At 39.2% G+C, this 14821-nt stretch overlaps 1 protein-coding gene across 6 annotated transcripts in view; it reads left to right on the top strand.

Annotated features, from left to right (window-relative positions):
- UBE3D (ubiquitin protein ligase E3D) overlaps positions 1–14821 on the top strand; it is an 83989-nt gene that overhangs the window by 49508 nt on the left and 19660 nt on the right. The window contains exon 10 of one of the 6 annotated variants that reach the window (XM_072036245.1): positions 6874–7007. The exons of 3 other annotated variants lie outside the window; for them this stretch is intronic. In XM_072036245.1, coding sequence (XP_071892346.1) covers positions 6874–7007 — 134 coding nt within the window. Of the gene's footprint in view, positions 1–5947; positions 6234–6873; positions 7008–11319; positions 11341–14821 lie in introns of those variants that run through there. 2 more of the 6 variants (XM_038177400.2, XM_038177395.2) reach the window with 2 other exon arrangements.

Below are 14821 nucleotides of genomic sequence, written 5' to 3' on the forward strand. Positions count from 1 at the left end.
CCTTCTCCCTCAGCAGCTTCTGCAACTCGTCGCGTAGGACTCCATACAGCAGCCTTCCATCTCCGATGCTTCCCCACAATACGACAGGACCCATCAGTGAACAGGGCATATTTCTTTTCATTCTCTGGCAACTGGTTGTACAGTGGGGCTTCTTCAGCACGACCCACCTCCTCCTCTGATGATATCCCAAAGTATTTGCCTTCTGGCCAGTCCATGATCACTTCCAATATTCCTGGGCGACTGGGGTTTCCTATGCGAGCCCGCTGAGTAATCAGTGCAACCCACTTGCTCCATGTAGCATCAGTTGCATGATGCGTAGAGGGGACCCTTCCCTTGAACATCCAGCCTAGTACTGGCAATCGGGGTGCTAGGAGGAGTTGCGCTTCAGTACCGACCACCTCCGAAGCAGATCGAACTCCTTCATATGCTGCCAATATCTCCTTTTCAGTTGGAGTATAGCGGGCCTCAGATCCTCTGTATCCCCGACTCCAAAACCCCAGGGGCCGACCTCGAGTTTCCCCAGGTTCTTTCTGCCAGAGGCTCCAGGTGGGGCCGTTCTCCCCGGCTGCAGTGTAGAGCACATTCTTTACATCTGGTCCTGTTCGAACTGGCCCAAGGGCTACTGCATGGACTATTTCCTGCTTGATTTGTTCAAAGGCTTGTCGTTGTTCAGGGCCCCACTCAAACTCATTCTTCTTACGGGTTACTTGGTAGAGTGGGTTTACAATCAGACTGTAATTTGGGATGTGCATTCTCCAAAACCCCACAACACCTAGGAAAGTCTGTGTTTCTTTTTTGTTAGTTGGTGGAGACATAGCTGTTATTTTGTTGATCACATCCATTGGGATTTGGCGACGTCCATCTTGCCATTTTATTCCTAAAAACTGGATCTCTCGTGCAGGTCCTTTGACTTTATTTTGTTTTATGGCAAAACCGGCTTCGGGTAGTTACTGTTGCTTTTTCGGCATCCTCATCTTCCTCCTCCTGAATCCTTGATGGCCCAGCGTCGTCGTCATCTTCGTCATCTCTATACCTAGTTTTGGCAGAAGCCTTACCTGGGTTGGCAGAAGACTCTCTGCGTTCTAAACGACCTGAATCTCTATACCATTTTTTCACCTTCTCTACAGGGGCAGCTTGCACTGCTACTGCTCGTTTCTCTGACTTTGTTACAGAGTCTGCTACAGGGGTTGGAATACCCTCTGCAGGGGCAGCTTGCACTGCTACTGCTCGTTTCTCTGACCCCGTTACAGGGATTGGAATACCCTCTGCAGGGTCAACTTGCACTGCTACAGCTCGTTTCTCTGACACGGCCACAATTATTTACTGTCCTGAAACCAGGACAGTAAATAATTACTATTCATACAGTTGACTAATCTATGTTTCCTATTAAGAAGTGAATGTTTTGGTTGTCTAATCTAGGAGAACAGATTCATTGTCCATTACATTGTCAATAATATGTGATAAAAGTCTAAGGTCATGTACTTAGGATTTCTTTCCATTTTTTTTTTAATCTGTGTAGAGATAGCAAATGAAAACAGACTGCGTATGTGTGTGCACAGATGTGAATCAGTAAATCGAGGAAGGTTTTTACCTCCAAGAACACAAAATACCTTAGACTTTTCTTTTTCCTTGTCAGAATCTGCAGGGTTGTACTTGATTGTTCCAGGGGCATTTTGGATTTGTCAGACTGTCTTTGAACCATCAAACCCTTAAATACTTGCAGTGCTTGGCCTAGAGACAAGTCAGTGGTGGTTCTCCCCAGCCACAGGATGAGGATGCCTCAGGAGTCGTTGTGGTGCCTCGTTGGTCACCAGGAGAGGTGATTGCTGAGGAAGGATGTGGTGTGTGTTTTTCCTGTGACTCCTGTAAAAGTGTTTTGCTTGGAAACTGTTTTCCAAGGACATCCATCTGTGAGGGCAAAAACCCAAAAATGCCAATTGGAGTTGAACCCATGTTTTCAGAATTTGTATTTGCTCCTTTTGGCCTGTTACTGAACAGATCATTCAAACTTGAAGTTCAGTGGGACCATGGAGGGTTTAATTTGAAGCAAATATCACAATGCTTTGCTGAGTTGTGGGGGACATGTCTTCTAGGATTGACCTGTTCAGACCTTAGTTTGCCAATCTGTGTAGCAAAGTGCTTGATGTGACAATGTCAGATTGTAGTAATTTTGGTTAAGAAAATGATTTCAGGCTGAAGACACTGCTTTATCATTTTAAGCTGATTCCCAATGTCTGTGCTCTCGCAGCAACAAGAAAGGAACAGACTTGTAGTTTTCAAAAAAAGCAAAGTTTTGAAACCTACTCTAATAAGATAATGTGGAGTTCTGCTAAGTGTGAGGGAAGAAAAATGGCTGTTATGATAAGGTCCTGGCTCTAACTTTCACTCTCCGTGTAGCATCACAAAATGTTTGTCCTGGAGGGCACACACCATCCAGGAAAATATTGTTTTATTTATTTTTATCCTTGGGAACCTCGTTTAGGCCCCCATTTGTGAATCTATGAAGCAGAAACAAAATTTGCCTCAGCTTTCTTCTCTGAAGCTTTACAATAAGCTACCAGCCTTATCATTTTTTTGCCTTGGTTCTTTGCACTGATATTCACCTTCTGTAAAGCAAATATTAGAATTCTATGTCCTAGTTTTTCTGTATTTTTCCTGGAAAAGTTGGCAAGATCCGCAGAGAGGTGGAATAATGATATTAAGTTGTGCTGTTACCTGAGCATAAGATCCCTCTGCAATCAAAATACAGAAGACTTTGAGTGAAATGATAAATAATAAAATGGCACTAGTAGAAAACTGATATTTCTTGTGTCTTAATGGAGCAATAGCAAAATGACAAAAACTAGTTTTGCTTTCTTGAGTGTATCTGTGGTGGCCTAGAAAAAGCAATCATACATACATATAGATAGATAATATTAAAACAATACTTATATTTGAACTGAAAACTATTGTAAAGTTGTTTTCTTTTATTATCCACAAGTGGCAGCCTTGTTCAACAGCAGGCCAGGTTCTAGGCCACTGAGCAATGGATACTGAATGCTCAGGGGGTTTGCAGGGAGATGACCCAGGGACGTGCCAGAGCTTTCTGCTTTCCTAAATGTTCCCACTGTTGGACACATGGTATGGAGCTAAATGGATCACTCGGGCATTTTTATGTTCTGATTCAGTATTTTAAAATGAATCTAACAGGCAGATGTATATGTTGTGAAATAAAAGTTACAGTTTAGCTCATGTTAGTAAAGCTTTATAACACATCATCAGCTACCTGTAATTAAGTAGACAGAAATGATCTTATCCATAACCTTGTGTTGTTTGAGACTGTATTTACTCCATCTCTTGATTATATTTCAGTGTTGCAGTGTTGACAAGTCAAAATCTTTAGTTGGTGTACATATGCAGTGGGTGATGTTTAGGTTGTAAAAACCACATTAAGTAAATGTGCTTAGTTGCTAATCATCTCTGTAATAAACTCTGTTCTGCTTTGTGCTCTAGAAATGCTCTCTGGGACTAGCTTAACAGACTCCATATCTGTGCTGAGACATAAATTACATTTTATTTTCCAACAGCGTGCTACTGCTTAGTAACATAATATTTGAAATCCCTTTTCATTCTGTTTTGACCCTGTGAAGATTTTCACTGTGGTTTACATCACTGGAGCAGCAGTAGACTACGGTACACAGCCCTCATTTTAAAGGCGTAGGTGGTCACTGCAGCCAGCTTTTAAGCTTCCCTTTTTTTGTTAGAATTGGCTGTTGATTCTAGGTCCCAGGCTGCCTTTGGCTCATCTCCCATTATAACTGTGCAGTGACACTGATATTTTCTGGTGGACTGGAAAGAGTCAAATCTTAGCAAGCTTGAGCCTGGAAAATCTAGAAGGACCAAAATGGGTAGACTAGCTCTTGATGGTTGCTGGCTGCCCCCAGGTTTATCAGAGAACATGGATTTGCTGTCCTGACTTGCACTGTGCCAGGTTTACAATCCCTCACCCAAACCAGGATGCCTAGAACTGTGGGAATAGGATGCCTGAAGTACTTCATATTTATCCTGGAGCTGTGCAGAAAGCAGTAAGAAAAGGGAAAGAAGATGTAGCTGCTAGAAAAAAAATCAGAAATTTCTTAGCTTGCTTTTGCTCTGAGCAGTTTTACCCCTCTGTGTTTGGCTCCATTACATTACACAGAAGGCTGTGTTTCCTTACTGCACTCTTGATCTATCTGGCTCTCCACCCGAGCTGACACCCCTTTGCTTCAGGAATGGTTGGACTTTACTTTGTACTTTATAAATAATACTTGTGAGCACTTGTAGCTATCACCCACTTGAGATGCCGTGTACTTCATCACCGAACTGCTCAGCTGCTACTTCTCAGCGCAGTCTGGGAAAGTGTGTTGGTACTTCAGAGCTTACAACACAAAACAGTTAACACGGGGAGATGCTTTAAAGTGACAAGTAATCTCTGCTGTGTTTTGCTAACCTTATCTTGTCTTTCTCCAAATTCAAGCACAGTGAACACAAAATGTCATGGATATTGAATTCTTATGATGATATATGGGGCTGTTCGGCACATTCTCTCTCACTGGTATTATTGTGGGAAACCAGGCATTTTACTTCCCATATCAAGGCTCTATTCATAAGGCCAGAGAGTGTAGCAAGAGTTCTTGTAGTTAAATAGATCACAGTTTTATTTTTACTGTTGCAGTTGTATGATATTGAAAGAAGATTGTGCTTGCTTTAAAGAGCTGAGCAGTCTTTATGTTCTTGATATTCTTCAGCGCTGAACCCAGTGTCACTGGAAGTTTATCAGCACACTGTCCATTTCAGTTAGTGAAGAGAAGTAGAGCCTTTTTAAAAAATAAAAATTATTATAAAAAATGAATTCATTTCATGAGTTCATGAATCAAGCTTTTTATCACTTGAAATCTTCTAATCAGCTGCAGAAACATTCTAAAATAGACAGTGGTAGAGATGTGAAGTAGACTGTTGCTCAGAAAATAGAAGAATGAATAAAACCAGTATCCATTGGAGTTTAATGGCTCTACTATGTGAGTGTCAGAAGTATACAAGACTCATGGAAGGCAAAATTCAAAATTACTGCTGGCTCTTTGGTCTGCACATGGTCTGAACAAAAGCATGCCTTCACATGCAGTGCTTTTTTAAGTGTTGAGACTTATATATAACTATATGCCTAAAATAGCATTCTCAAACTTGTTTGTGGTAAAAGAAGTTAGCTTAAGGTATGCTTCAGGAATTGAGGATGATTGCAGATATACCTGTGTTTTCTGACAATCCTTTTTGAAGCAAACTGCCGAGTAAAATTTAGAAAAATATTCTCAGCTCAGCTCCTCCTTTTGTTCCCTTCTGAGCATTTGGAGCTGCAGATGTCACACAGAATCTTTTAAGCTGGACTCCACTCCTCTGGAGTACTGTCAAACAGGAGATACTGTGGTTCAAAGCTATTTGGAAAATAGCAATATAAAAGATGAAAATATCAAGAGAGAAGAAATAGGCTTTCAATATTTTTGAATTCACCTGTCCCAGAAAAGAAAAATAAGTCCATTTATGCATTGAAATGTTTTATTATCTTTTTAAACGTTTTTTTTTTTTTTTAGTTAAGCTTTGTATTACTTGCTTACTCATCTCCCACAAAAATGAATTACAGATTTGAATATGTGTATGTATATTCTGTAATATTTTGCAGACAATGGATGGGATCCTAAATCCCTTAGGATTTCTTTAGACAAACTAGGGTTTTTTTAAATTTTTGTCTGAAGCTCACAGACTGGAGCTCAAAACGCAACAGAATGCATTGCATTCTGTTGAAATACAGTAATTTTTATTCCCCTTTACTGACCAGTTTTACAAATTGTAAACTGCAGTGAGTAAACCAAGTGTAATCAGTGTCAGCCTTTTTGGCTACAAACTAATGTTTTTGTTTTGTTTTGTTTTAATGCAGATTTGTATAAAAGTGCTTTCTCCATTTTTGACTAACTCCAGTCAGTTGCTAGGATGACATAGGATGGCTTCATTTGGCTTGGGATGCTTTTATAGTTTCTTCAAAAAAAAAAAAAAAAAAAACACAACACAACTGTTTCCTGTGGAAAGGATCCAAAACACCTACTCTCTCCTAAATGTTTGGATTCCATTTTGCATTGCATGTGCTAATAAGTGTTTTATTGCGATAATTATGTGGAATTTTAAAGTTTGATTTGAAACAATTTATTGTAAATAGGAAACAAGTGACTAAGCCTTAGAGCCCGTGGAAAGCAGATGCAGTCTTTTCTAAATAAGCATACAGATATTTAATTGACTTGAAAATAAAAAGTTATAACATATGTGTATTTTTTGTTTGTTTGTTTGCATTTAGCAAAAGCCATAATAAATCTGTTCAAACACTGCAGAATAATTAGAAAGAGTTATGAAGTGATTTTGAGAAAATGCTGACAAGAGCAAGCAGTATTAAAAGAATTAGTGCTTCAAAGATGAATTTAAATGTTTGGCAGAATGATAAAAATTTCTAGGTTCAATTTAGAGATTGCCTTGTTTTTCTTGTCTGCTATTTAATTGTCCTTTAATGAGGTGATTTTTATCCTACCACCCAGGTTATCTAACTCAGTGATCACTGTAAGCCACCTTTTCAAATGTATCTCTAGAGCAGTCCGTGGTATTTCTTCAACACTGAGACTCTCTCTCTTTTTTTTTTTTTTTTTAATGTTCACTCTCAGGGCCTCAAGCTGAAACAGAACAATTTTTTTCTTGAACTGTAATTACTATTTTGAAGTCTTTGTTGAACCGCAACTAAAAACCATTCCCACTACTGATTCTGCGTAAACTAGTAAAACAAAGCCTCTTATCTGAAAGCTGGATATTCTCCATTTGCAGGGGCATGTTGAGCAATGTCTCGTACCTCCCCTCTGTGTCCTTGATGTGACTAATCTGTATCTGCAGGACAGGCATGCATTTCTGCACTGTGGCGTTATGACATCTGGTGCTGCTGTGGAGATGCTGATGGGAAGGTATTATCCCACTTATCTAACGCGTGGTATGGCTGCCCTTCCTTTAATGGCAAGGAGTTGCCTGTTTCTATCAGCCAGAAACCAAACAAACTCAATCACATCTAAATCTAAGCTGAAACACTGAATGGGAAAAATGCAGGCTGAGCTTACTGCTGGAAGCACAAAGTTTTGTGATTGCTTCAGTGCTCTGTGGTGGAGAATCAGGACCTAAATCTCCTAAACTGAGATTCAGAATTTGTCATCTGTTTCTTCCACGCCTGTTCACCACTACAGAAGAAATCAGAGCGGGCGAATCTGGGCATACCATAAGCAGAAGTGGGTTTAATTACAAAAATCATGAGCTCCCGGTGAGAGGCAGCGTACGTGTTGTACACAGGCAATTGCCTCTTCTGGAACTACAGTTCCCTGCTGCTTGAGAGGGAAGATCTGCCTGAGGAATCAGCTTATTTGCATGCAATTCTCTCCATCTAGACTCCAGCAACAAACACCTGGGTGGGCTTCTTAAAAAGTGCGTGTTCACTTGCATACGGAGAAAAAAGACCTAAGGGATGAAGTGTAATATCAGCATCTGGTGATACATTTCATTGTCGTTTTCTTAGAAAATGTGCTCAGATATGTTATTAGCCATTTAGACGTGAATGCACAATTGATTACAGAAATCTAATTTAGATAGCCTGGTACGGCCCATCTTATCAACTGCTCAAACGGGGTGAAGATGGAACTAATCAGGATTGAAAGTGTCTTGATTAATACCACTCATTTTATTTCCCCTTTGCATCTATTGTGTAAGGTCTGATTTTCCCAATTCATTTTGAATTCTAAAAGTGTAGCTGTTTGCTTAGGTCTTAATTATCCACTACTTGTGTCCATAAAGTCCTATTAGATGCAAAATGAGGGTTGATGTTCTTTATGAACAGGCACCAAACTCCCAGAGTGTTTATCAGGAATGTGTTATGAAATGAGATCAGCCAAATACCTCTGTTTATGTACCTGAATATATACCTAAAGAGTCTTTATATGGGAGGCCTGATACATTTTGAGAACATCTGTTTTTCTGTATTAACTGAGAGTGTCACCTTCCTGACTAAGAAACAGGCTCTGCACAAAAGAAATATTTAGACCCATGTAAGACCAAATAATGCTGTATGTGTTTGGTGTGGTTTATAGGTAATTCTTCCGAGTTGCTTCCCCCCAAAACTTTGATTTATCCAAGTTAGTCTTAGCTCTGTGCAGTTCATAATTAACAGATTGACTTGAGTAAGGAATAAGTTCCAATCTCCCAGCAAACAAGGTACAGAAATCTAGTTATCAGCTGCACAGAGCTAGGCAGTCAGCTGTTGTCTTGAAAATAATACTGAGTCACTGGACACCAGTGAATCTCTAATGGAAATTTTTTTTCCTGTAAGGTTTCATGTTATTATGCTTTGTGCTTTGTGAATGAGTATTGTTATGGAAAGCTGTGATGCTGTTCATTTCCTTTAAGAGTCTGGATGGAAGTTTTGAAACTACTTAAGAAGCCCAGAAAAAATCTGAGATGCATTTATAAGGTTGCTTCTTAGTGGGTTTACAGGTGCTTTAAAAATAGATGGATTCAGTCTTACCAGATTGGAGCTGTAGGCTGGGGTAGGTGTGTATTATCACAGATTACAAAAGTCAGAGGGATCCTGAAAGAGGATGTCACCGAGTCCTAGTGTTGTATTAGCAGGCAGGGCATCTTGCCAAGGCACTCAGAGCAGCTGAGCAGCGTTATGTGTTGAAGAGCTGGGAATGGTAATGATGTCTTCAAGGAGACAAATGGGCAAATATACAGAAGTCTGCAAAGCCAGAGTGTAATAATTGAATCGATGACTTGACTATGATGAAGTACGTGGTGGACGAAAAGGAAAAGGGTTGTTAAGCCCTCCTTTTTTATTGTCAGTTGAAAATGAGTCTGGAATGGATCTTTTGGTTAAGAAGGCAGTAATGCCCCCAGTGAGAAACATACGGTTTGCCTTCTCTCGGAAATACAAGTCCATCATCCTGTTGCGATGTCAGTGGGGAGCGCTGGGCTCTGAGTCCGTGTGCTTAAATCATAGGTCTGTGATCCGTGCTTGATGGCCGGTGACAAATGGTAGTGCTTGAAAGCTCTTGCTTGTTAGGGAGGAAAACTTTTTAGGTGTAGAGATTAGGAAAGCTAGAATAGGAAGATATGTGGATGTGGGGGGAGGTCAAATAGCTGTCTGTCCAGAGGCAGGGAAAAACATGAAGGAAAATGGAAGAGAAAGGCAATAGGCTGCTGCTGTTCCCACTGACATAAACCAGCCAAATTCTGACAGACCTCAAAGAGAGCAGGACTATTTCCATCGTCTCTATGTTGCTAGCTGTTTTGACCAGTAAGATAGGTCAGTTGTGCAAATATTCGTTTGTACTGCGGCTCCACTACTTCTGAATTAAAGGAAGCTGCTCTGCACGTGGGCGTGCGAGGAAGTATCCCAGCATATACATTTCACAGAGCTCCCAAAATAAGACTTGGAATACTCTACAGGAAGAAGGAAGAGGAGGGCACATGGGTATGTAGGTATTAACACAGCCTACTGAGATGCAGCAATCATTTAGCCTTCAACGGCAAGCTGTTATTGCCTTGAGGTGAAACCTGGCAACCATTTCACAGCATGTAGGAAAACTTGCAGGAATCCGACGAGGCAATAGTCAAGTGAGATCACGGGGAGTGTTGGGTGGGCAGGATGGGAGTGCTGCTTGGGCTTCTGCCAGGCTTTCTGGTTAATGTTTCTCTATCTGTCTCCCAGCAGCTTGACAAGGGAAATAGGAAACGATTCTGCCTGGTGAAAAATAAATATAAAAATATTATTTTTCCATATCATTAACATAAATTATAAAAGCATAGGCTATAGAGGAAGAGACTGTCTTAACAGGTCAGTTCCCAGTCTTCATTATTTTTATGAGTTTTGGCATTGTGAGTTGATAAAACAAGCTAGAGAGCTGAATTCTTTCTGTTTCTTCTAGTAGGCTTGAATTTTACAAGGAAAATGGAAGAAAAATTAATATTTATCACCCTGGCTACATGAAAAAGAGTCTTGCCTGCAAACTTGTACAAGTGAAAATGTTGTAATCTCACGGGCTGTGTTGGCTGCTCGGTCCACTTACAAGTTGTTTCAGAATGCCTGCTATTCCTAAATGCGACCCTGAAAAAGACAGGACATTGTTCTGTTCAGATGTTTTCACTTTCTGTAATTGCTATCACTGACTCGAGTTCTGGTTATTATCAGTAACCGTTTGCCTGCATAATTCAGTTTCAGATAGAAATTCTCCTTGCTGTTGGTACCCCAGTCTTTGATGCATTTCTTTTTGTGTTTATATTTAAATGTCCTACTGTATCAAAAAAGATGGCTGTCATTGTGTAATGGGGGATGTCTAGCTAACAGATTTCTGTTTTAACTCACCAAAGAGCCTGCTGCTTATTCTTTGTGATGTTTTCGTACAAAGTCTATTCCGGTCATCCAGCAGGTTTTCAGAATTCATCACATTCTAGGACTGCTTGGTTTTCCTCTTTGTTGACTACTTAGGTTTTCTGCAGTGGTGTTTCCATGTCAATATTTCATTTCTATTACATATCATTTTACTTTGTTTCTGTACTACTTAGGAGCAGACAACCCTGCAATTCACGTATGCCTTTTTACTGGTTAGAAACTGACTTCTAGTACTCACTGTTGTCTAATTTACCTTCTTTTCAGGGAAGGTAAAAAAACTGAGGCTGGGAGGTGCACAATTGAGCTTTATATCCTTCTGTGGAACAATGTAGAATCAACTTTCTGCTGAACACACAGGTTCTTAATTCAGGTTGCGTTCTCTGCTTCCATAGAAAGGAAATACTTTTCAGCTATATTTGTATAGAACAGTAGGTAGTGACTAGTTAAATTAATCAAAAGTGTCTATTCTGCATGGTCAGCCTGGGGATATATTCCATTAAGGACTGTTCTTTCTATTTTAAGGTGATATCTGAATGCAACCAAATATTATCTGTAGAACTTACTGTGTTTTATTCTGTAATTTTTTTTTTTACTTTCCTCCTCTACTCTTATTTTCTACCCCTTCCCTATAGTGCTGTTTCTAAAATCTGGAATTAATCCTGGTAACAGTGAACAAGGTGGGAACTTTTTCAGTTTGAAGGGTTTGATGTAGACTTTTAAGAAGAAATTCAACAGCAAATACAATTAAATCCATGTTGCATGCCACATAGCTAAACTTCAGGGGTTGCAATTTATCCATGTAAATAAGAATTTCTTTTTTTTGTGTGTGTGTGTGTGCGCTCAAGTGCTGATGCTGTTGTAGAGCTGGAGTTGGAGAAGTGCTCCAGCCATGTACTGCTCCTTTGACCTCTTCAAGGAGAAACCAGGATACTGGTGAGGCCAAAATTTGACAAGGAGGAGTCCATTCTCTAGTTTGCCTGCTTTTTTGGACCATTGTCTATGAGGACTTTAGCACTCACCAATGTTGTATCCACAACACCAGATCTAGATGAAGCATAGCTCCAATTCCACCTGGAAATTACTGTACTCCTGTGATTTAGTTAAAATGAACTGTCAGAAGTGAGGTGCTGCTTATGCAGTTTTAAATGTAGCTCAGAAACTAGAGAAAACCCCAGTGAAACTCAGCTACTGAACCTATCAAAATTAATGTCAAAACTTTTTGGTTTCAGTGGTGCAGAACTGGACCGCAAATGAACAAACCAGCCACCTGGATTTATTGTAGGGAAATAATTGTTGCAGGCTCTCTGAAAGTTCCTCATTAACACTATTGGATGTGAACTTTGTAAGAAAATGCTTGGAGCTAGTCTCTGATAGCTATTCATTAGACAAATGAATTAATAACTGTGGTTTCTGGTTCATGCAGAGGTTTCTCTGGTGTTTTTCTGTTTGGTTGGGTTGTTGTTGTTGTGTCCCCATCATTTCTTTGAATACTTCAAACAATATCAACAAACAATAGCCTGATTTAAAGGCTTCACTTCACTAGATGGAAATAAAGATGCTTTTAGTGCAGTAGTGCTTACACTCTTCAGCTATTGATATGATGTAATATTTTTATGCTTGGGTAAATATAGATTTTGAATAAAAGAATTTAATTAACATTGAATAAATGTTCCTCATAAGGAGAAAATTCTCCAGTGCTATTTCATTAACGCTTCATGCTTCTAGCAGTTAACTAATTTAATTTCACTCCTGGTGTTCAAGGTCTGTGCTTTTCTCTCCTGTCTTTCGATCTGTCTGTCTTTTAAACAAGCTTTGTTTGTATTTAATGGCTGGGGAAAGAAGTTCAGTCAGGGAAATGGGACACAGGGAAAAGAGCAGAGCCTTTTTTTATTACCTCGACTTTGTGTTATACACAGTGATTGTGATGACTATATGTAAAATATATGTAATGTGAAAAAAGGTATTTGGAATGATTTCTGAGGTTTGAAAGACTGGAAAGCCTGTTTTAAAAAGTTGGTTATAGGAAAATGAATGATTTTAAATAATTAAAGGTAGGTAGGATCAGTTGCATTGCACACTGAATTTGGCTTACTAAGGAATATAAGGGTCTGGGGGTTCAATATATAGTTAGTTTTTTTTTGTTTATTTGTTTATGCAGTGTAGTAAAATTTGTATAAAGTGTTTAAATTCAGGGTACAAGTGGGTGAAATGTGGCAAATGATCAAAGTAAATAAAAGTATTTGTTCAAATTATCTCTAAAGTGATAAGGTTTTTAGTGTGAGAAGTCCAGGACAGTGTCTAAGGCAAACCTTTCTTCTGTTCCCCCCCTCAGTGCAATACAATTGAATTGAAGTTATCCCCGTAGAAATGTGAGGTTTCATTCTTTGCTACTTCTTGGTGTTTACCTTATGAAACGGAGAGAATAGAATCGTTCAGGTTGGAAAAGACCTCTAAGATCATCTAGTCCAACCTTTAATTTTGAGCAGCTTCAGGTTATTTTATTCAGGTTTTAAGATCATGCTATGATCACCAGCTTTGTATCCTGTCCGTTTTGGGATCCTTCCCGTTTCTAGCTATATTCTTAATTATCATCTGTCTACATTTCTATTAACTTATGCTGGTTTTCATTCATTGAGTTTTGTGAAGTGCTAAATATGTTCATTTTTTACAATGCAGATGAATTAGGCTTTAATAGCATTTTTTAGTGGCTTTGCTGTAAGGAAGGAGTTTTAAACAGTATTTTAGAAGTCCTAGAGCAGACCAATGTGTTATAATAATTGTACTTCAATAATCCAGAATGATACCTCAAGGGAGCTATGACTCCAATGTATAATTTGTTCATATATACTTGTCCTTGATGGTAAAATTGGATTAAAAAATAAGAATAAGAATAGAAAGAATGAAACTGGAAAACTGATTATCCCTGAAGGTCATTAGTGTTTTCTAAAAAGAACGTGAAAATCTCACTGTTAAAGAAATCATGCTAGTGTTGTTTTGAATAATAAGATTTTTATCAGTACAGGAAAAGGTCTCATAATAATAGTCTAATTGTTATTTTCATCTGAAACTGGAAAGAATTCAGTGGCTGAAAAAATAGCTAAAGAAAAAGAGGGGAAGCTTGAAGAGAATAATATGGATTGCATGGAACTGTGAGCCGAAGGACTGACTGTGCTGTAATATAAAGAAAAGAGGGTATGAAGGGGGTCAGGGGGAGGAGTCAACCAAAGCTATATGATGGTGTGTAACTCAAAAGTGTTCCCTATCTGTTTGACTGAAGTATCTTTCAAGTGATTGAAAGAAGCTGATGTATAAAGGGAATCCTAGGGAGAATGGCTGATGAGGGAAAGTAGAATTTGCAGTTCATCTAAATCACCCCCAAATGTGCATGGACTGAGGGTAGAAAAAAAACTGTTTTTGAGGTTTTACAAAACCATTGGAAAGCTTTGTCTTGAAAGATTCCTTAGTAACCAATCTTTTTAAATGAGCTTGTTCACTTTTTAAATACATTTTTGTTGCATACATTTTTAGAGTCATGGAAAGTGACTAAGTAGGGTCAACCGTGGCAGGTTCCCCAGGACAGTCAGGTTTTAAATATCTGTGAGGATGGAGACTCCATAACTTTACTTGGCAACTTGTGCAACAACAGCCATCCTCGCAGTAAAAAAAGTGTTTTATGGTATTTGGAAGGAATTTTGTTTGTTTGTTTAAATTAGTGCTCATTGCCTCTTGTCCTGCCAGTGGATGCTACTGGGAAGAGCCTGGCTCTCTCTTCTTTGTTCCCCCCATCAGGTATTTATAGACATAGATGGGATCCCTGGGACCCAAAGACACCATCTCCATTCCCACAACATAGGGTTGGCTGTACCTGTTGGATGTTGCTCTAGATCTCTTCATTATGGGTTAGTTTGGGAGAGCATGAATGCAAGACTTCTTGATGTTGCTAGAAATACAGATAGTAGTAGAATGCATGAGTTTTGAGTTACCTGTATATTTAGGCAGTAGTCTCTCTGTAATCTTAACATCTCATCCCAGCAAGAAAAGCAGTCTTTAAATATCCCATACATGCACGTTTGCAGTTACATCTCTTACTGGCACAACTGTTTTAACATCTTTTTTATTTTGAAATCGGTCTCATTTCAGCCAGTTAGCCAGAGGGCTGCCAAAGCCCCCGTGTGAGCTGTGCTTTGCTATGATAAATGAGTACAACTTGTCTCAAAATCCATTTGTTTTTTGCTTGGATTCTTTTTCAGAACGTGATAGGTGACCTACTTTTGTGGGGATGAAAAATGACCTTCCTGTTCCTTTGTGATGTTACGGGTTTTGTGAACTGTTGCACGGCTTTTTGGA

The sequence above is a fragment of the Anas platyrhynchos genome, chromosome 3, assembly GCF_047663525.1.
Source record: "Anas platyrhynchos isolate ZD024472 breed Pekin duck chromosome 3, IASCAAS_PekinDuck_T2T, whole genome shotgun sequence".
NCBI lineage: Eukaryota > Metazoa > Chordata > Aves > Anseriformes > Anatidae > Anas > Anas platyrhynchos.